This window comes from Siphateles boraxobius, unplaced genomic scaffold (assembly GCF_051911475.1).
Source record: "Siphateles boraxobius isolate OS27281-9 unplaced genomic scaffold, OSU_SipBor_1 65, whole genome shotgun sequence".
NCBI lineage: Eukaryota > Metazoa > Chordata > Actinopteri > Cypriniformes > Leuciscidae > Siphateles > Siphateles boraxobius.
This window is the reverse complement of record NW_027509192.1, coordinates 8,198,612-8,222,039: the sequence shown is the minus strand read 5'-3', so window position 1 is coordinate 8,222,039 and position 23,428 is coordinate 8,198,612. Positions and strand designations below refer to the sequence as shown.

At 35.3% G+C, this 23,428-nt stretch overlaps 1 protein-coding gene across 2 annotated transcripts in view; it reads right to left on the bottom strand.

Moving 5' to 3' along the window:
• The window catches only part of ferry3 (FERRY endosomal RAB5 effector complex subunit 3), a 33,946-nt gene extending 13,251 nt beyond the window's left edge, over positions 1-20,695 (bottom strand). The window contains exons 1-14 of one of the 2 annotated variants that reach the window (XM_077210662.1): positions 20,630-20,695; positions 19,974-20,157; positions 19,704-19,849; positions 16,766-16,947; positions 15,923-16,022; positions 15,703-15,824; positions 15,178-15,284; positions 13,662-13,859; positions 13,441-13,569; positions 12,511-12,582; positions 12,236-12,438; positions 9,983-10,040; positions 8,825-8,892; positions 7,130-8,219 (exon numbers count right to left, since the gene is read on the bottom strand). In XM_077210662.1, the coding sequence (XP_077066777.1) occupies positions 8,127-8,219; positions 8,825-8,892; positions 9,983-10,040; positions 12,236-12,438; positions 12,511-12,582; positions 13,441-13,569; positions 13,662-13,859; positions 15,178-15,284; positions 15,703-15,824; positions 15,923-16,022; positions 16,766-16,947; positions 19,704-19,849; positions 19,974-20,151 (1,656 nt within the window). In that variant the 5' untranslated portion in view covers positions 20,152-20,157; positions 20,630-20,695 and the 3' untranslated portion in view covers positions 7,130-8,126. Of the gene's footprint in view, positions 1-7,129; positions 8,220-8,824; positions 8,893-9,982; positions 10,041-12,235; positions 12,439-12,510; positions 12,583-13,440; positions 13,570-13,661; positions 13,860-15,177; positions 15,285-15,702; positions 15,825-15,922; positions 16,023-16,765; positions 16,948-19,703; positions 19,850-19,973; positions 20,158-20,629 lie in introns of those variants that run through there. The other variant, XM_077210661.1, reaches the window with a different exon arrangement.
• Between the last annotated feature and the right edge of the window lie 2,733 nt (positions 20,696-23,428).

Sequence of the window (23,428 nt, the reverse complement as noted above, 5' to 3'; positions counted from 1 at the left end):
GAACTCAGGACTCATTAGATTAATTTGTTCGGAAATCCTACTACATAAATCATGTTGTATATTTGATAAAGTAAAAAGAACCGGCTCACTAAAGTCGTTTGTTCAGGAATCAGACTAAACTGGATAAAAGAACAGACTCATAAGAGTCATTTGTTTGGGATTCATCCTTCAGGTTACAATGATTGTGCTGAACTGGCTCACTATAATCATTTGTTCAAGAATTACACAGGTTGCGCTTGTTTGTCACTGGTCATTTGTCCGTCAGTCTGACTACTGAATGATTAACCAATCAAAATGAAATATTCCAGAGAGCCACGTAACCATGGTCAATAGTCAGTACCTCTATAATTAAGTTCCATGTAAGTCATGTAAGGATATAGACATTCATGAGTCACAGTAAAACAGGTACTATTGAGTAGAAAAAAACGTACCCTAACCCTTTCAAGATGCTGTAGACAGTAGTCTGTAAACGGTAACCAAAGTTTACTGCTCCTATTTCAAAAAGAATTTGTATAATCAGAAAATCCCCAAATTAGATGAAGTTTAAACAGGGAATGGAACAAATGCCACAGTAGCAGGCGCAGCCTTGCAGCCATTCCCGAGTGGAAAATTCCGTCATGCAGGAGACGCAATATGAAAACACAGGGAAATTACAATCATTCAGGAGCTCTTTCTATGTTTACGTGCCCATCCATAACCAGGGATTGACTTTTTACTGCCTGCACCTCTTAAAACTCACCTGGTCTATTCTTGTAGACGTTAATGTCATTGTTTTGGAAACAGCTGAACGTACAGTGCAAAGTTCTTTTCATGTAGAATTTCCAGATGAAAAGGCACTGGAATATAACTTTGGGTGTGGATGTGTACATTCAAAAAGACACACATAAGGCTCTCAAACATTCACTGAATCAACAAAACGCAGAGACACTCCACCAAAAAGACATTTATGACGCAACAATAGCCAAGCTGAAATGATCATCAAAGCGCATGGCCATACTGACTTAAATCACAGTTTATCCTTTGAAACAGTTCAGTGCATCTCAAATATCAAAGGTCCTCTTCTATCCTTTTCACTACATGAAAGAGACCTTCTCCCCCAACCCATATTTCTCACTGTTGCCCAGACATTGACTTACTTGAAGGGACAGTAAATCATAAACATTCATTTCATCCCCTTCCTTTTTTCCGTAACTTGGGGTTTCCTGGCAAATACAAAATCTGTTTATTCAACCGAAGCATCCGTGTTTATATACGAGGCTGTTCTCCCACACTTCAGTCAATGTGGCTTTTCTCTACCAACATCTGGCATTATCACACTGGGAAAATGCTTCAAGATGAGTCTCATTTATCCTGTCCTCAAGGCCCCGTGTACACCATCGTGATTTTGACCTGATACTCTGAAAAAAAGTATTTCTTGCTATTAGAAAAAAAGCTTAGCTTTGGAGCCTCCACTGCAGACATTCAATTTGTGGTTGCTTTTTTTGCTACCCGTAATGAGGCCTCCATGAAAACACTCTGAGAGGGTTCTAAATTGAATTATGCTCAAAATGGACGTTTAAGATGCAGAATCTCTAGCAGCCACGTTGCTGATGAGCGGCAGAGGCACATTAAACAGTTCTAACTTACAAACAAATCCTTTAAAAGCCCTAGGAAAGCATTCATGATGATAGGTTTGCAAACCTCGACTTATTTTTCTTCATAACCAAAGACATAAACAGTTGAAAGAGACTATGTAAAGACCTAGATTGCATTGCCTTAAGAATATCAGTCTGTCTTGTGCAGGGGTCCATAAATGAGACAGGGTCTCATTTTTGGCAGGGTCAATCCACAAATAACAAAATTTATAAATAAATTCACACACTTCTGCTGAAAAATAATGTCAAGCATTACTATCATCTTTAAGGCAATATGTTCAAGGACATACAAAGAAGTAGTCATATTTTCTTGTCAGTCTACACCAAACAGCATTTTTTTAAAGGATGCCCAAAATAACCCATCTACAAGGCTGCAACTCCCCAGTTCTTTGTAATGAGAACTTCTTTGTCTTTGAGACCACGTACACAGAGGCACAAAAAAAGCTGGTAAAGCGGCAGTGAAACACAGTGTTCCCACATACTCTGTGGGTATACTCAGTGGCTTTCATCACTTTTGTCATATTATTCTACAAGTGTGAGGGTGCAATCACTGAAAAAAGCTAAATATGAATGATTGGCCTTTAAATCATTCTTGATTCTTTACACAAGATGGGTTATATGGGTTTGTCGGCAATCTTAGGATGATGGACAAATACAACCATTTGAACTGCACTGCCTCAGGCATGCAATACAAAGTGTTTTCATCGCAAAATCTGCATTCACCACCATTGTCTTGTAGTCTTAAGAATACACCACATCAATCAGAGTCTATTTCATTTTCCAACTCTAGCAGACATCACTTGCTCAGTCTGGTCTTAGTTGCCAGCTCCAATTATTTACTGAAATCCAGTCCAGTAAACATTAAAGGAATGAACAAGTTGAAAGGAATAAACCAAGCCAAGAGGATGGAAGGTGACTTTCCAAAGCTGGTTGGCAGCCATCCGAATCTTGCGAGTTTGGCCCTTTGGAGTAGACATCATTCACCTTAAGCCAGCTGGCAATAGCTCAGTATTACAGGTTAGCGGTGTAAATGCTGACCTTGAGGCAAAGGGAGGCTTTCTGGAATGCTTTTGTGTCTTTTAACGACAATTTGAGTACCACCAACTAGCTGAGTAACTAGGTGACTTACAGCAACTTAAATTCCAGATGTCAACCGTTTCTTGTTTAATGAGACAATAATGGGTAACTGGAACAGGGTAACTAATACTGGCTAATACTGAGGACAGACAAATATGCAAAACGCTCAACAAATAATCTTGTTTCTGAAGCAGTCTATTTGGCCAGCCATGAGTAAAAAAAAAAAAAAGAATTATAATAAAAATAATAATTATATATATATATATATATAGATAGATAGATATAGATAGATAGATATAAGGTTAAATGGTCCTGAAAAAAAGAGTCACACTTGAATTGTTTGCAGTCAAAAATGACCACGATGGAAATTAATGGGAGACGGATTTCATCTGTTGGAAATGTTTGGTACTGCTCCCAAACAAAATCTTACTGAAATCTCATCTTTTGAGATATCAACCTCAAATTGCACACAGCTTTTTTAGATTTATGGCTTTGAGTATATTAGTATATATTGAGTATATTATCTCACAGTTTTAGAGTAAAACGTGTTTTGGAAAATATACCATAAAATTTGAAAATGGTATTTTTACAACAGTAAAAGTAAAATTGTACTTTTTTCAAGTTCACTTCTTTAAACTTTTTCATTTGAGAAATAATCTGCCATTTATCGTCTTAAAAAAATCAGTCTGTTGCATCAAAGACAAAGCATTCAAGATTTATGATAGTTTAAGTTGGAAATTTCATCTTCAGGTCCATGCTCAAAAAGTGAATAAATGGACTACTACATACATATAGGCTAATTTAGTATCACAAAATAAAAAAATATTGTGTAAATAAAAATAGTTGAATCATTTAATTGAGGGAAAAAAGTATTTAATTAAAATGTTTTTTTCTCTTCCAGTCATTACTTGAATAAATAATAATAATAATATAAAATGATAATTTTATCAAATTATTATCCAAAAATTACTAAAATAAATCAGATGATCACCATTAAACTTTCAAGCAAAACGTGTTGACTATAAACCTACTATAACATGCGGTAAAGGTGCTTATACAGTATGGAGGGCTGAAAGAGGAGCACGTGTAATTAAGAAAACAAAACACCTTGCCTGATTTTGTGTAGTATTAGGCACGCTGAGTACAGCTGGTATAGCAAGGGAATTTCGGGTGAGGAACATTTCTCAAGGAAGTAGCAGATGAGCCCGGTTAGTGCTGGATCTCAAGCCCTAAAGCATCTTCATGCTTAGCCAAACTTAATAGAGGGGACAAAAATCTTTCTTATTAAATGTATTCTGTCTGGTATAAAAGAAACAGTGGAGAGACACACTCCACCCTCCCACTGAGCAATGTGCTTTTAAATGTGCCATTTTCTGTTTATTAAATTTCAGGCAAACAATGTCAAGAGAGACTGCTATAAATAAATACTTGTCTAGACTCCCCATAAATATTGTCTAGCTGTCAGCAATGACTCATAATAACTGTGCTGGTGGATGGAAATGTGACCAAATTTGCAGCCTCAGTTCATTCAGTTTAAAAAAATGAACAACTGAACCGTGAAATATAACATAATCGACTTTAAAATTACATGTTTGTTTAGTTTATTGCGTGCTTTAAAACGTTCCAATAATGTCTATTTCAATTACAATAAAGGGTTGGTAGGCTAATCTGGATCATTTTGAGTCGGCTAGACGGTTCTCGGTTCGGTGAGTCGGCGAGTTGTAAACGAGGATGGCTGCGAGTCGAACGTGGTTGAAAGAGACAGTTCATGGTTCATAGAGTCAGTAAATTATAATTCAGAAAAAAGGTAGACTCCACACAGGAGACTCGTTTGTGAAGCGGGACTCCGAACGCGCATAAGATGCCGAATATGCCAAATGACGCCAAAAATGCTGTCTAGGCAGGCAGCTCGCAATGTTTTGAGACACACAGCAAAAACATGAGGTAGACTAAACAAAGTCTCAAAATACTTAAGTATTTGCCTCCCCCACAGACATGTGTCAAAACAGCGGGGGTCTCACCAAATGCTTTATTTGGGGGGGGGGGGGGGGGGGGGGAATATAATCGACTCTAATCGTTTAACAGTCGTTTAATCGTTTAACACCATGGCACTTGGGACCCCATACAGATAAGTTTTATTGGAAAGCTAGTACAAGAAGTTTGAGAGTTTAAATGAGTCAGAGTTTATAGGCTACGTTAAACTTCTAAAGAAGAACCCCACTGTTTATGTTGTGGACATTACTGGAAAAAATGAAACAAATATCAACCTCATGCGAACAACGCTAAATTAGTCTTACGTCTCACGTGTTTGTATAACGGTACAAACATGTTTGCTGTTCTCCTCTAGTGATTTTATGCGGCGCGAGCTTATCGTGCAGGAAGCGGAAGTCATTTTAATTCAATGAACAAGTTTCTTGCGTTTATCACTCATTTAGAAACCTCTCTCAGCAGGACCACATCAATGACACAAAGTAAAGTTTTAATATAGCATATAATCACTTACAGAACAGAACATGCTGTCTTACCTTCCAGACGCGACTCTCGCGTGTCCGAATCCACTTGCATTCACGGACGCTGCGCTGTTTCCCAAGTTTGTGGGAAGGACTCAGTGACGTGCTGAAATTATCCGGGGAAAGGCTTGAATCATTGCACGCACTCGGGAGGTGTAGAGGATGGGTTAAATCCTCCTATTGAGCTCAGGTCAACCACCAAAGAAGAGAAAAAAAGTGCATGGAATTTCCGTTTCTTCTTCGTTTTTAGAGTCTGATCCGTGATTTTCTTTAGGTTTTAAGGAGGTTTTAAAGGAAAAGCTCTAAATTTTCTTATTTGGCTAAATATAGATGGTATTGCTTGAATTTGCATCTGAAAAATAAGTTATAATGTGACCTTTTAAAACAAAACGGCGTTTCTAATTTAGTAAAATGTCTATTACAGTTGATATCTATCTATCTATCTATCTATCTATCTATCCATCCATCCATCCATCCATCCATCCATCCATCCATCCGGCATACTTGGTCACCATAAATTAAAATGTTCAAATTTGTATGGAATATTGCAGTATATTATAAGCTAAATGATTTATCCTTGCATTTCAAAATGAGTTATTTAAAATTTTATCAAAATGAATGTGCTCTTGTAATTTCTAATCTTTAATCAAAATAATTAAAATCAAAATGTTTACTGGTGGAACAACTTGTCATTCACATGAGATCACAGCAAGAGCAAACCACAATCATCCAATCAATTCCAGATGGACAAAATCAAGTCCCGCCCTAAATTTTTTCTTGTTCGAGAAGCCGTTTCACTCGGATATAGGCTACATCACAATACGAAAGAAAGAATATCACAACTTTCATGCCAACTTTAACAGAACAGTTCGTGCCACTATCTGATCCATGAGGAATGTCTGGGCCTGGCTTATGGTGTTCAAATGATACATTGCAGACAACTGTTATTAAATTGAGCATCAGCTTCTTTTTAAGTCTTAATCACCAGGATAATCAACTTCCCAATTATTGCTTTTATGTATCGACGACACATGTAGACAGTGTGCACTGAGCAGATGATGAGCTCTAATTAAAATGAACACATCCTACACTCATCACACAAACAGGATAGATAGGCCAGTCCATCAGGGGAGGCCGTTCAATGTTTCACCCTGGCTGAATAAACAGTGCTCTGTCAGGCACAGTTGTTGGATGAGAAGGGCTCAGATGGCTAAAGAGCTGGCCATTAAACCAGCAAGCCAAGAGGGGGGAGGTGGTTGTGCTGGAGGGGCCGCACTGCTGTCCCCTACCCCAAACAGAGGTAACCAGAGACCAGATTCTGACACTAACTGATACTAAGAATGTGAGACATTTGGTGACACATTTCCTTAGCACAAGCTCTCAGAGTTGAGCACCAATGACAGCGAGACTGCTGGGCCATTAGAGACTGATTGAGTTCCCTTTGGTAGGGACAGCAGAACAGTCTAGAACTTTTGTTGCCCTTCCGTGACCTGTTTGATTCATACATCAAATTAAAACATATTTTTGATCTTGAAAGATACTCTGCTGACGAAAAAACACACAATGGTCCTAAAATTAATAATTGAATGTGTACACACACACATATACATACACACACACACATATATATATATATATATATATATATATATATATATATACATACACACACACATACACAAAGTATATATGTGAAAGTATACAAAAGTATATATTGTTGGACACAAAATAATTTATTTTAATGAATGTTTGTAACCAGACAGTTGATGGTAGCCATTGACTTCCATAGTCTTTTTTCATACTAGCCAAGTCATTGGCTACAGTCAACTGTCTGGTTACCAACATTCTTTACAATATCTTCTTTTGTGTCCAACAGAAGAAAGAAACTCATGCAGATTTGGAACAACATGAGGGTGAGTAAATGATCCCTTTAATTACAAATAATAGCATGTAATAGAGGAAGCATACCTGCAGTTGAACTAAACCAACACATTTTTAATACAACTTTGGCATTATCAAATAGTCAAATTCAGAGTTAAATTGAAGTGTACTTTAATTACAAATTTACATTTAGCAATCAACGTATAATTAGCGCATCAGTAGAATCAGACAAAAGGCTAATATGGATGCAAATGCTTTAACCCTCAGATTAGCCCTACTTTGCTACTTCATGGTAATATCCTCATTAGGAGAAATCCAACAATAGACTTAACAGAAAACAGTTAATATGTAGATTTTCTTTGTAACGGCTCGAAAAATCTTCCTGCTTGCCTGATTAATATTATGTAGGAATTCATTTTTTAGAGTCCTGTTAAGTTAGATTTACAATAAAAATCAGATGATACTGTTTTCAAATGCCCCACTTTCCAAAGATTACACAGTTCAAATATAACTGCACACATGGCAGGGCTTACAACTGGCACCTAATATACAAACACATGGTAAATCACTTAGAATGCTTGGAAGGTTGGTTTCATTTGACATTTGGAATCAGCAGCTTTGGTTACCTCAAACTACATGTAAATGCTACTGAATAAAGCGCCACCTTGTGTTTGTGGAGAGGAATGATGACACAAGAGGCCAAAGGTGGTTGACTGCAATGCAGCACAAACACACAGCTTGTCTTGACATCACCTGTTTCCCATGCAGCATTAGGTGAACGGCAGTCACAGCAAGACAGCAAAAACTCTGAACACCTCCCTCTGACATTTAATGTGTGGGGTTTTTTTTTATGTGGAATGCACAGATCTATGAATTCCAGTGAAAATTCATTACTGAAATAATCAGGCCATGGTGCTAAGCGTCACGACAGTGCATATCAAAACAATTTACTGTTTGTACGTCTCTGAAAATTAAGAACCTAAAGTGACAAGACACCAGCTGATGTGTATTACGCTGTGGGTGTTTAACGTTTTGACGTTAGCGTAAGCGTCGAGGAGACTCGGAAGATCTGAGGCAGCATGTTGCTCAGCTGGTAGAACATCTCCTCTGAGATACTCTGATGATAAAGACAATCAGAAAGACAGATTGATGCCACATTCTTTAATATATTGCTAAACAGTGTAACTTTGTTAGTAAATTACTTTTTTGCATTAAATTGACCAAAAGTTAGACTTTCAATGTTTCTTGAGCAGCAAATCAGCCTATTAGAATGATTTCTAAAGGATCATGTGACACTGAAAACTGGAGTAATGATGCTGAAAATTCCCCACACCAGGAATAAATCGCATTTTACAATATTTTCAAATAGATTTTTATAGATACAGTATTTTGATCAAATTTCAAAATCATACAAATCTTACCCAATATTTTCGAATGATAGTGTACATACTGTATATATACAGTGTAAGTATACAGTGTGTTCGGCATCTAGACAACAGGGTTTAGTTTGGAGGAGTTATTTTAAAAGGTGTTAAAGAGTAAAACAGGCAGCTGTGAATGTGAAGAGTCCACTAAGCCTGTAAGCATTTGTCAACCGATGGACACTATTATTTGAGAATACAGTTAGTATATTATGGTTTGTTTATTCTAATGCCAGTAAATTTCCTGAATAGTCACTTATTAGATAAAAAAGACACAGTTGTCAATGAGGCTAAAACTAACCTGTGGAACAAGGAACTGAACAGTCCGTGAGATTCCTCCATCCCAGGAGGCCATTTCCATCATAAAACCTAAATAAAAAAGGCAAAGACAACTCAATTTGCATTCTTACCATTATCATATTGTTTCAAGTAGAGATAATGGAGAAAATGACTTCTTATTTTTGACACAGAAGATAAGTAAATATGAACAACAATACTCGACTAAATTGGTTGATTATACTACTCTTATTGACCCTCAAAAGTAAACAATATTTTTTGTTTGTTTTGTTATATGGTTTATCCTCTTAAGGCTTGACCTTGGAAATTACTTGAATATGTTGTTCCTAAATAATATGTAAAGAATAATGTCTTGCAAAATATTATTAAAAAATAGAAAAAAATAGTATATTAAAGAGGCCATTTTAGGTTCTTTTACAAAAAATGTTGATTTTGTTTTTAAAGGTCTACAGGAATAGGTTTTCAAGCTTGAATGTTCAAAAAACATTATTTTTCAGATATTTGAAATTGTTGCAGCACCTCTCTTCCCAGTCTGTCAGTAACGCTCTGTTTAGTTCCTGTCTCTATGAAGCCAATCCTTCCGCATAGCGCAATGTGCTCTGATTGATCAGCTGGACCAGTGTGTTTGATTAGTCAACCACTTCAAGCGGGTTTCAGAAATATCACGCCCCTTACCATAACCAAATGTTTCAACACACTACTAACAAAACTCATATGCCTTCGGCGGGAGTTATTTAAATGAGGAATATTGTGACGTGTACATTCCCAGAAGAAAACTATACAAGAAAGCACTTTATTGTAGTCTTAAGATAATAACTCCCTTTGGAGTGGACTTCGTGCTTTGTAACTTTGCAGACCTTTTTTATGCTCAAACAGCAACATTACACACTAAAGAAAGTTGAAAATGTAAAAAAGCATAACAGAGATATTTGTTACTAGTAGGGAAAAATATCCACATTAAGGCTGGTCTTACACAACCAACTAAATGGGATGGGTATCTCTTCAACTAAATTTTACAACCCAGTATTAGATGCCTTTAAAACCAACATTAAAGACAAAATAATCAGAATGTAAACAAATGATATATAGACTATTGATAGAATATGTTGATATTCAATGGGAGTTTCTGCACATTCTACATTTGTGCTCTTTGCATGCCCACCTTTCACACACTTGAAGACCAGCTCAGCTCGTTTCAGACACCAGGGAATGGTCATCTCCTGTACAGAAGAGGAGGAAGAGTAAGAGAGGGATAAAATCAGTGACGAGATAATATTTAACCGGGATGCAAAAGTACCAAACCACTCTTTGCAGAAAAACTTCCACAAAGTGAAGAACTACAACATCTCATACAGGACTATCCAGATCTCAAATTAATTTCACTTTCATTTTCTCCTAGTAATGTCATACGTTTAATATTTTACCATAGATCATTTTGTGATGAGACATTTCTGTGTAACAGCAATATAAATGCAGTGGTCGCACTTATCTTGTCGATTTCTACAGACATTCGACGATAAACATTACAGATGTCCAAAGTAACAATTACTTTACAGACATATCCATCCTAAAAACGAATCCTGTCCCAAAAGGGCTTAAGACATCAGCTTTATAAGCATCCTTGGCCTTCGGCTGGGAGAACACACAGTTCCTGTTCAGATGAAAAACATTTCCTGAACACTGAACATTCCTCAACATTGGCCTGTGGTCAGAGAGGCTGTGATTGAGGCTTTCGTTTACCCAGAACAACGCTGGTCAGTCCAGACGGCCTGACCCAAAACAGACAATTTCTAAATTAGACGACAGAGTTTTGAGGTTAAGCATCAAAGTTAAAATTTAACCTAAAGTTAAAGAGTTCAATTTAATCAGGACAAAATCTCAGTACCACATTGGTTATCGTTCATTATTTAAATTATATGTCAACATTGGTTATATACTGGCTGATATTGGATATTTTTATTGCATATTCTTCTTTTTTACATAGTCTGTTACCTTTGTTGTCACCTTATGCTCACTCACAGTTAATCTTTTTTTAAAAAACTAATGTTACATCTAAAAAAAAATCTATTTTTAATGTTGTGATGCCTAAATTTATTGATTGGCGCTTCGTGAAGCTTCAAAACCCTTGCAATTCATTTGTTTTGAAACATTGTTTCGCAACATGTTTCAAATGTTCAAAGTCACGTGATTTTAGTTAACGACTTCGCTATGTCATAACTGTTTTGAAACATTTCGAAATTTCAATGGCTCAACGCTAGGGCCAATGATCTCTGTGAACACATGAACCAGTGTCTATATAGTTTTATGAATTTGACACACATGACATTTTTAATGACACATTTGTATAATAAGGAAGAGTTGTAGTTAAAAATCTCTTATTGGCCTGATTAACCAAGCTCTCCATAAAACAACCCCTACAATTTATTAAATATTATATTATACATTACAGACACTTCATATTTAATGGTCTAAAATGATTTGTTAACTGCATTTAATAGATACATTTACGATTGGTTTGTAAAATGTGTTTTTATGCACGTTTTGAATGACTTTTAATTGCATTTACACTGTTTTTACCAGCAGGCACCACCAGCATGTGGCGTTTCGAGCGCTTCGAAACTGCTTCAAACATTTGGCAAAGCAATTCCCATCACTACCTAAATTCACTTTAGGATTCAAAATGATGATTTATTTATTTATATTTTCATATTTTAAGTAGAATAGAATTGTTTGCATAATAGGACATGGCCCTTTTCATTTTCCACACATCAATGCAAGCCAGATCACATGCTTAGGCTTGTTAATAAATTACAGTAATTAAGTGTGCACAATGAAGCAACATTTTCAAGGAAAACAAATGCATGCTGAATAATAGGAACACCGATCACTAGTGAACAAAAATGCTTTTTGCTTCTTGAGAGCAAATATATCAGATATATGTAGTGTGACGCAGGTGGTTAAAAAGGAACTGGAATGTTTTGTTTTGTTTGGCTGCTTGTTTGCATGTTCTAATGTTCTAGAACTAGATGCCAATATAAAGGGCCAAAGCCTCCAACATTCCCACAAAAACATCTTAATGATGGTAGTTGGCAGCAGAATGCTCTGGAGCACACTTAGAATGTAGATTGTTATAGATTCCTGTAATAGAAAAGTTGAGGCTCAGTTGGGTTTTTGAACACCCTGCGATATTTAAGTCTTCAACTACAATTTTTACAGACATTCCATTCAAAATTGTGTCTAGTGGCTCAAAAGTTCAGGCTTTGAACACTTTCAGGAATTCAGACATGAATCACTCCCATGATTCACTTCACAGATGCTTAAATAATGTAAGCACAAGTCATTGTTTGTAAATGTTTACAAAATAGTTCAGCAAAAAATGTTTTCTTTAATTAAATGAAATGTCATCTACTCTTACCTCAGACATGTCATGCACCAGCAGCAGTGGGATGGTGATGGTGGTGATGTCATGGGTGCAGCAGACCTTCAAGATGTTCCTCAGGCCCATGATGGCCGGGTCCCGGGCTGTGATGTTCCCCGAACGCACGTTATCATCCACACAGAGGTGGAAGACAATATGAACCTCAGACAGGTTGGAATGGCGAGAGATGTAGAATTCACCTTATGAAAAACCACAGCATGTTAGGACTAATCGAACAGAGCGCTAAAAGCATACAGCAATGTTTGAATTACCTGGGAGGATATTGGAGGAATTCCTATCTATGATCTTATTTTTGTCTTCACTTCCCCCGTTTCTTGGCATCTCTACAAAACAAAATCAAGATGTGTATTAGTGTAATGCATCCAAATATGTTGTACTTCACTTTTGAGTTTGTAATTATCATAATTTTAAACGATGATTGTCATTAGATTTATTGGACACAATAATTCTTTCCATTCTAATCTTCACACATTATAGTCAGTACAACAAATGCATAAAAATAATGTATAAATACATTTTACAATTTAAAGATTATACAATTTTTATTTGCATTATAGTAACTGAATTTGGGAGAAAATGTGTTTGTCATAAAAAAAATAAGGCAGAAAAATTTCACACAAATATAATAAAAAGGCAACAAACAATTTTAAATTTGTTTTAAAAATAAGAAAAAGCAGGCTGCTGTTGATTGGGGTGGGAGGATGTGCTTAATTTAAATAAATAAATACATTTATGTTTCATGTAATTTCCTTTTGATTTAGGAGTGAAATGTATATGTATGACATTTTCAACACCTTTATGTACATACACTACCGGTCAAAAGTTACCAATTACCACACAATAAAATTTGAATCTCAGTGGTTTAAATTCACTGCAAATGACTTAACAAAACTCTAAAGTTCTCTTTCAATCAAAGCTATGTAACTGTGTTAATTAAATATGCAACAGTTATTACAAGGTAAGCAAAATGAAAAACTGTACCAGTGCACTCCACTTTCTGCCAAAACATTTGTGCACCTTGAAAAAAAAAAAAGTGTATCAAGTTTCATTGTAGCCTGTCATAGTCCCTGTCAAATGAAACCGAACACTTCCTCGTGGTGGGACTGAAGTTGGATATGCGATGGTGCAATGCATAGGTGCTGGTTTTGGACGGACACACGCACAGTTGTTGTGTCACTCACCGGGCTGCTCTCTCTGCTTGCTGCTGCGCTGAGCTCGTGCGTACAGCACCACCTGCTGGATGGTGTCCAGCTGCTCATCAACTCTAGGGAAGTGGAAGTCTGTGCACTCCTTAGACACTGTTGCAAAGTCTGGTGCCATAGGAACAATTGAAGATGTTATTGTTGTTTATGTTAGTTGTCTCTTATTTTGACTTCTGTTTATCTTTGCAAGGAAATGCTACCTCTCTTGATGCCACTGTACGAGTTGACTCTGTTGTCGACCAGCAGCACCAGGCCGCAGAGCGATGTGGAGTAGAGCGAGAGGGCAGTCTGCAGTCGCCGTAACTTCACCCCGCTGCTGCTGTGCCGACGGTGCTTACAAAAGTCCAGAACATCAGATCGCAGGAGACGGAGATTGTGCATGGTCTTCAGCTGAGCCCCTGAAAGACAGAAATATACGCATCACATCGGTGGCTTTTTGTATCCGTTTATTAAAAAATAAATATTTTGATGTACGGTTAATATTGGATATACTCTACTGTTCAAAATTTTGGGTCGGTAAGATTTTTAATTTAATGTTTTTGAAAGAAGTCTCTTATGCTCACCAAGGCTGCGTTTATAAGATCGAAAAATACAGTAGAAAACACAATGCTGTGAAATATTATTGCAATTGAAAATAATTGTATTTTATTCTATTTGTTTCTGTGATGCAAAGCTGAATTTTCATTAGTCAGTGTCACACTTCAGAAATCATTCAAATATGCTGATTTGCTGCTCAAGAAACATTTCTTATTACTACTGTATCAGTGTTGAGAACAGTTTTTCAGGATTCTTTGATGAATAGAAAGTTCAACAGCATTTATTTGAAATAAAAATATTGTGTAACATCATAAATGTCTCTATTGTCGCTTTTGATCAATTTAATGCATCCTTGCTAAATAAATGTATTACTATTTCTTTAAAAAAGAAATTATTGAATTTCTGAAAAGTAGAAGAACTTTTGAACAGTAGTCTATACTGGTCGATATATCAAATATTTATCATATTTGATATGTTGCTGTCTTTTAATGCTCACTTAGTAAACATTTTAGTTCATATTTATTAACACTAATAGTTCAATGGCACTGTTAAATCAATGTAATCCATTTTTATACTGTATTTTATAGTGTTGTGGCATCTAAATTCTATGGAAGCTTGTTTCCACCGCAGAATAAAAAATTAAAAAAGGTAATTGCGACTTTATCTCAAATCTGATGTTTTTTCCCCACGAGTTATATACTCAGAATTGTGAGCTATAAACTCAATGGCGAGAAATTAGCTTATATCTCACAACACAATTTGACTTTATAAGTCTATAAAACACATTTGAAATGACTTATTTTAGTTTTTAGTTTCTTTTTAAAAACGTGTTCAGATAAAAATATTTGGTTAAGCCACTACAAAAATGCATGAATGTGCAAGAATGTCATTATACTAGATACTAAATTATCAAACATAGTGGCAAAAAAATATTTTAAGCAAAACATTTCACAAAAAAAAGTTTTAAATTGAGACAAAATGCATTTGGACACTTTATGCTCAAACATTAATGGAACATGTCCACTACATGTGAACAAAACGTTGTTTTATTATAATGACCTTGAGAGGCAGACTGAAAACACATTGGAAGTGGGCGTAAATCCCCGCGCCGGTTTGTTGTATGTAGGTATTTTTATGTGTAGTTTTGTAGCGCCCAATGTTTCCAAGGAAACACCATACCTAAGTGGATGGTGAAGCTCTCCTCCAGCTGTCGCTGCTCCTCGAAGAGCCGAGCCCCCGCTTCCCCTGCCTCCCCCAGCTGACCGGGCTGCACCTTGATCTCCTCGCTGAAACACAAATAACAAGCTCAACTTCTAAAGTTCCTCGCCGTCCATCAATCACAATGATAAATACAGTTGTTTTGCTGTTGGCTCAAGTGTAACACTATTCACTCATGTGCTAGACGGTGTCAATGTGTCAAAGCGGGGATGCTGTAAAAATCAGTTAGAACTGTTACTGAAACCACATCTAATGTGGTGTTAAAAATATTCACAGTAAAATGAAAGTGAATGAAATGTCTAAGGCAGAAATTCCAAAATCAGAACCAGAAAAATCTCTTTGAGGATGTTACTCGCACATGGGCAGCTTTCTGTGTCCGATTTCCACTACTATTCACTTCACCACCTGACACAATCATTGATCACCTCGGCAAGGATTCATAATCTTAATGCCATCAGTATCTAAACATCTTTCTCTTTCACTCACTTTATTGTGCTGTTGTTGGGGTTCTGTAGGTCCCGGTGAAGCTTCATCACCCATTCCTGGTACTCGTGTTTCTGGATGCCTGTGACATGCTTCTGTTCACTAGCCCACTTGTTCTCTAGCACCTTCCCATCACAAAAACACCAAACAGAAGAGTCTGGAGTCATTAATATGTTTTGCATTATTATAGATTGTTTCAATCTGACTGACAGTTTGGTCTTACTTGCTGTGCATCAAAGTGTTGGGCAGCCACTGTATTCACATCCTGGTCACACAAGCTCTTTCCCAGCTCCTGCATGACTTTATTCATCTCAACAGCCTGTCTGTAAAGACAAATTCTAATATTTCATCTATTTCATAGTGGGAGTTTTGGACATGTTTCTTATGAAGGAGCTCAAATGTAGTAGATAATGATTCCTGTATTTTCAGTTGTGTTTATGATTACTAATAAAATCTAAAATGATTGGATATAAAATATACTCAAGGTCATATATATATAGCTGACAAAAAGATTAATCACGATTAATCACATCAACATAAAAGTGTTTATATACACACACACACATACATTATATATATATATATATATATATACACATTACATATATATCTGTGTGTGTCTGTGTATATATATATATATATATATCTGTGTGTGTGTGTGTGTGTGTGTGTATGTGTGTGTGTGTGTGTTATATTTATATACAATACATATATATATATATATATATACACACACTGTATGTACAGTATATGTATTTATGTAACATGCGAAAAATAGTCATAATAAAAAATAAAGTTGTGTCCAAATGTTGACTTGCATTTCAGTCACAACTTTTCTGTTCAAACAATTAATATTATCATTATCTTTAAAAAAATATATATGCAAAAAAACACACAAATAAAAGTACTCCATCTGCACTATTATGCAATTAAACAAAACTTCTTATTTTTGTCTGAATATGGGGACATTCTACATTTACGTTCAGAGCTCATTATCCAAATTGCACTCCCTGGCATTTTGCCTCATAAAACAGAATTCCATCTCGCTGCAAACTCCCACACAAACCTCTCCTGAAGTTTCTTGAGCTCCATGTCTCTCTCGCTGATGAGCTCAGAGACACTGACAAAGTAATTGTGTTCCAGGTTGAGAAGGGTCTCTGAGGCTGGAGAGTGGATCAGTTCATGATAGACACACGCAAAATCGTCGTCCCAGCTGGGTTCTTCAGGACGGGCATGTTCCAGTGTAGTCTACACACAGAAATGATACAGAACAGACACACTTATCAGGGTGGCACAAGAGTAATCGACTTTCTGAATACTTGTTCGGTACCAACTAGTCACCTACTGGAACTACATAAATTGATTTCCCTAAATGTATTTGTTTGTTATTGTTTTAAAGTCCCCCTGCAGTCAATAATTGTATGTATCCATTAAAACCCATCTTAGATAATCAAAATGATCTATCTAAACGTTTTTATTTTTTTTGTGAAAATAATATTTTCATGCCTAAAATAGCTTGAATGTAAATCTACACCCTTTATTCAATAAGTATACGCAGAGCCATGAATATGCAAATTAGTCACTGTCTCCACTCAATCACACCAACTCAGACTTCCTGATCCACTCGATCAACTGTAGTAAATGCTACACAGTGGCGATTGGAAATATTGGTTTAATTTAGCCATTTAGCCATGTTTATATCAAAAACTTATTCAGAAGAGAGAACTGTACAGACTCAACAACAAAAGTCGATGTATCAGAATGGTAATGCGTTTTATGTATCGCTTTCTACAACGTCGGACACATAACAGTAATTGATATGATTGACTATGTTCTCAAAAAGCTAATAATGTGTTGCTAATATGTTACATAAACCATATTCCCGTTCACCATCTCAGACTCAGAAAGCTTTGAGTTAGAAACGCTTTGAACATCATCGAACGTCAGTGCAGAAAGGCATATAGTTCATCATAACATCGTAATATACATCATATACATAATTCAACCGCTATATTGTTATATTAGTATTTTTTCAATGCAGTTTTAAGAAAATATTCAGCAGCAATGGTGTTGACTTATGCATTTGCACATGGTTTGTCTTAAAGCATAAACACCCCATAGACATACAAACAACATTAAAAACTAGATTTTTTTTTACCTGAGGGGTAATAAAGGTCTTTAAATCTGATATTTTTATTAATATTTATAGTTCCTATTTTTTCAAGATAAAATAGTCGGTTGTTTAACCTATTTTTATACATTAGATGAACTTTTTTTCCTACATACTTTGTATATGAAGAAAGACCTGGAAGCTTAATTAACCGCAATAAATAAAACCATAAGAATCTTTTTACACAAACAACCAGGTGGTCGTTAAAAGGCCATTTGATGGGCTTGAAATAGATTGGAGAGCATCCATGTGTATTTGTGTATGGCTGCTGTAAAATGTTAATGGTTATCCTGTGTGCATAGCTGTGAGCCATCAGCGCTTCATAGAAAAGGGAGGGGGCGGATTCTGCTTTCTTTTTATAAGTTTGCTGGAGCAAGTGGAAGCAGAATTTAAACTGCAATACTTTGAAGTGCTTATGCAGATGGTCAGGCTGACCTTCTTAAATGTGGAAATAGGACAGATATTCTGTTTCAAAGGAATTATTTGTGTGGGCAGAGCCAGGGTGATTTATTGGTTTAAAATACAAATTAGCAAATTAAAAGATGACTGACATTGAGTAGTTCAATTGATTTAACTGTATTGATTGTATGAGATTGTAAGGGATAGAATTACAGTGGGTTCAATGTATTGTAATGTTGTGTAAAAAACATAATTGTTCAGCTGGCAAAATATCTTTCCGGGAAAAACAAAAAATTTACAGTAGCTATTTTCGGTTTCAGTCCTAAATGGATTTGGAGGATCGAAATCAGTGACTGAAAAATACATTTAGTATACTACAGGGCAGTTGAATGCTTGAATCTGATGAACGTTCTAAGATATGCAATTATTTTCAGGGAAATGCGTGGCTAAAGTAGTTCCAGGCAGGTCTTGACCGCATTACAGTTCCATATCACTTCTCTGATTGCATGTTTTGACTGTGTTCAGTTTTTACTTTACCTGTTAGTGAAGACTGAATTAGCCTATTTATTGCATGTTTCAATAAATCTGTCATGAAAACAAGTTATTACAGTTTATTGTTGTTAAAGGTTTATTTCACCAACAAACTTAAGTAGAAACAATTCTGTTAATAAAATACAGATATAAAAAACTGCCTTTGGTCTAATTTAAATGTTTGTGATTATTCAATTAATTAGATTTATTAATTGATAATTATTTATTTATCGACTTCGGTTTTTGGCAAGTGCAACCTGAATTTTCCGCTCCGCTCCAGCCTAGAATTTTCATTTTGGTCCATCTCTATCTATGACACTAACTTTGCAACCAACACACTGTTATTAAGCTTAACTGAAGCAACATTTAACAGAATTTAATTGAATAATGACACTATTGCCTTCTGTTGAGCTGCTTATCATAACTTGGTTAATAATTAATGAACATTGAAACAATGACTTGAAATTGAAACAACATACTAAATTAAGCAGAAATATAATGCCACTATTAACTTCTGTAGAGCTGTGAAACAGATTAAATAGAATTTGATTCAAAATTGACACTTATTTATTTTCATGTTTTACTAATGTGAAGCTGCTTTGAAATAACCTGTATTGTGTAAAGCACAATATAAATAAAAGTGAATTGACTGATATTATTAATAAATGGAAATTGATTTAGAATTAAAAGCTGAAGTGTGAATGTTTTTGTTTTCATGTTAAAATATCTTCTTAATGTTAATATTCAGAGAAAACTAAAAATAAGACAAGTATGTTGTTTAAAAAAAATAGGCCTTAAAAAATTTGAATGTCATGCCAATGAATAAAATGGTGCAGGTGTAGATGTAGAAGGAATGTTATAATACTGAAATAATTTAATCATTAGATTGAGACTGTCCTCTTACCTCAGAATAGGCCTTGGCCCATATATTTGTAAGTTTGTTGATGTCAACCTCTCCAGTAGTGAGTCTCTGCAGGGCTGCCTCTGCTTCTCGGTCGTAATCCGCTAACATTTCCCTCTCTATGAAACTAACTAGTTTGTTTTTCAAGTCTAAAATCAATGCAGAAGCGTTAGAGGGTTTACACAGTAATTCATATTTTACGACTTGAAAATAATGTGTTGATAAACTGAGGATTGAATCTGATACATGCTCAAATAAATGTTAATACATTACCATTTTCTACAAAACAGGGGATTTTATGAAGCAGCATGATCCGTCCATGAAGATCACTAACATTTTCTTTGAGTGGGAACTGAAGTGGTACTTTGAGGTCACAGTGATGTTTTCCTGCCTTAAACTCAAACACAAACTCCTTTTCAATTGTATTGGTTTTCACTTTGTTTTTCCTCATCTTAGCCTGTATTCAGAAGACAGACAAACAAATGATGGATTTACAGCATAGACGACAGATACAGACATAACTATTATGAATGCTGTCTAGAGGCAGCTCCTTAGGTTTTGAGACACAGCCATAGATTCTGCAGAGACGGACTGAAAAAATATAAGCACGTCAAATAACTGTGCCATCGTGATGTAGCGAGAAAATCTCGTTAGACAAATACAGAAAATATGGATACAAATATATGTTCATAACTAAGCACATCGTTTTAATTATTTGAATAACAAATGCTTTTCAACAAAAGCTAACATCACACGAATAAATTCAGTGTTCGGAAACGAGCTCGTCCCAGAAGACTAAAAAACCACATAAAAACTCAAGTATGTTTGAAAAACAAGTGTGGTTGAAATGGTCATGCATTTTTCAGCAAACTGTTCAATATTATCAAAGTCTCTGATTATTATTTGCTTGCAAGACACTTCCGGCTTACCTCCGCTTGTTTTACTCGTCTAGCTGTCAGCTGATCAGCTAGTGTGAAATTGGTAGCAGCAGATTCTTCTCGACAGGAGGTTTGTCGAATTTTTTCTTAAAACTAATTTATTCTAATGATTTCTTTCTCAATAATTATCATTTAATATTTCAGACCGACATACTGAACAAAAGTTAGCAATAAAAGATAAAAAATGTGAGTCCTCTCCTGCACTGATTACAAGCAAAAATCGATAAGGCCTATTTATTATTAAAAATTATAATTGCTGCATTTTTTTAAATTGCTGCATATTAACCACACAAAATCTGATTATTCTTGTAGAACAATATAAAAATGTTTGTCTACATGTAGGCCTGAAATGTTTGGGATGTTTATCAGATATAATACTAGGCTATCATAATTAAGATAATTATTATAGCCTATATTTAATAGGATATAGACCTTTGTGCGGGCCTAATGGCACTCGAGGACCTAAATGGTCCACTGAATAATATCAATTCCTTTCGTGCTGCAATAGTGTAATATTAGTAGTATATTGTGTCACTGTATCATTTAGGATGGGACACTGTTGTCATTGAACAGAAGCATGAGGTGTGAATACAGGATTTGTTCTCAGTTACATAGACAAGACCTCTATTAAAGATGCATGCTGTATTAGTTACAGGTAGAGTGACACATTTGTTGAGCTCTTTGTCTCTTGAAGCCTAAATCACACACGACACTGTCTCTTTTCAATTAGTCACAAGAAAAAAATTAGGACATCATCGCCTGAGTTTCAAAAAAGCCTGCTTGACTAAATAGAACTGAAAGAAAATTGATACATAATGTAAAATGTAATGTAATTGCTTTGTGTTCTTGATATTATAATCAATATGTTACTGGTATAAAACCAGCACATTGAGGCATCACAGAAGAATTCTTTCAATTTGTCAGCTTTTCTGAAAATCATGAACATTTGTTTCCACATCTTAATAGGCTATATCCTAAACATCTAATTTGATTTGTTTAAGGGAATTCTGTGAAGGAAATTACATTAAGTAGCCTATTTTTGGAGAGAAATGGCTCACTTTATATGTCATAGCTTACATAGCCTAAATAGTATAAATACCCGGTAGTAAAAAAATTAATAAATAAAAATAGGTCCTATATAACAAATAGGCTAATATTAACATAATATTTTGACACTTTTTGCTAATTTTGTAAAAATTGTATGCAGTAAATATTTTTCATTGGTTTCTTCACACATTTTCTAAAAATAGATAGTTCTAAAGCTTTTCATTGACACTGTTGTAAACAACTTTCGAGAAAACAAATGTGTGGTGTTGTTGGTTGTGATGAAAGGTACAGCCATAAAAACTAATTTTCACGTGATAAATATTGAAATGGTTAATTGCACTCATTGTTTAAATCATAAACATATTCATATTTATATATAATTATGTATTATTTTAATGGATATACTTAGGGTAAAACAATATCATAAAAGATTAAAAAGGAGAGATCTTTTTCTTTTTAGTTTTAACAATAAAAAAAAACACACCTAACGTGGCCAAAGTTGAAGCAACATCCAACTGTGGCTTTACTTCCCTTTAAACGGAAAAACAAAACTTTCAATCGTATTTCACGTTGTATAATCTCTGCGTTGTAACGTTGTCACCATGGTTACGGTGGCCACTACAACAAGAGGGAACACGCGCGTGGGAGGCGCGCCACCTGCCTGCCGCCCTCATCAGATTCACTCTGCGCGCTGCCGTTTACTACAGTACACTACTAATCCATCAAATATAAGAAGATGGAGAGAAATGTATGAATTTCCATACACCATTTTAAATGAGGACATCTGACTATGGACAAAAAGTAAGTAACGTTAGTAGACAACGCCGATTATACTTTGTTGTAAAGCATTCTTCCAATTTTCGTTTTTGTAATTTAGTTGCATTGAGTTGTGCAAGTTATCATTTAACATACATTTTAAAAAGATTTATGACATCTGCAAAAATATGTTTATCTTATGATGCTACACAGAGTGAATAGAGGACAAATCTGTAGAGAAAATAAAATAGGCTATATACCTTTTTAACCAGCTGGGGTCACTAGTAGCTCGCAGCTTTCGGCACTACTATATATCATCAGACTGAATGATACACTGGACATTAAACTGCACATAATTCTATAACCTTTATAAATGAGTGTTATGAATATTTTTCTATATAGTTTTGATATATGAATATAGTTTTTATATTACACGTTGGCCAGGCCTACACTGTAAAATGAAAAACATTGGAATCAATAAAATAAAACAATAATATTTGGAGTTTTACAAGAAAATACTCTTTCAGTCTTTTTTTACTTCAAAATTACACTTTTAAATCAATGTGTTAATTGCTGTTTCTTTGTAATTATTTGTGAAATATACCAGTAATTTCTGAGTAAAAAAGAAATTCGACTGCACCGTTTGTTTCAGTGTAGCATTTCCTAAAACATAGATATTTTTTTCTGTGAACAGAAAGGCTGCAAGGAAGAAACTAGAAGCCCTCATAAAGGAGAAGAGCATTAGCCTTCCTTTGGTGAAAAAGGTAGGTGAATTTAAAACATTGTTCAAAGGGATGACTCATAACCTCGTGCAGCATATGTGCATATAAACAAACCTCTATTAAAATGTTAATAATGGCTTTAACTTCAGGGAGGGGAAAAAATGAAAGCTGAAGCTTTTTCAGTGTTAAAATAAGGTCTCCTGTCCTCATTTACAGACATATAGGTAAGCACCATTGACTCAGGTTTGGGGCAGAATTATCTGTT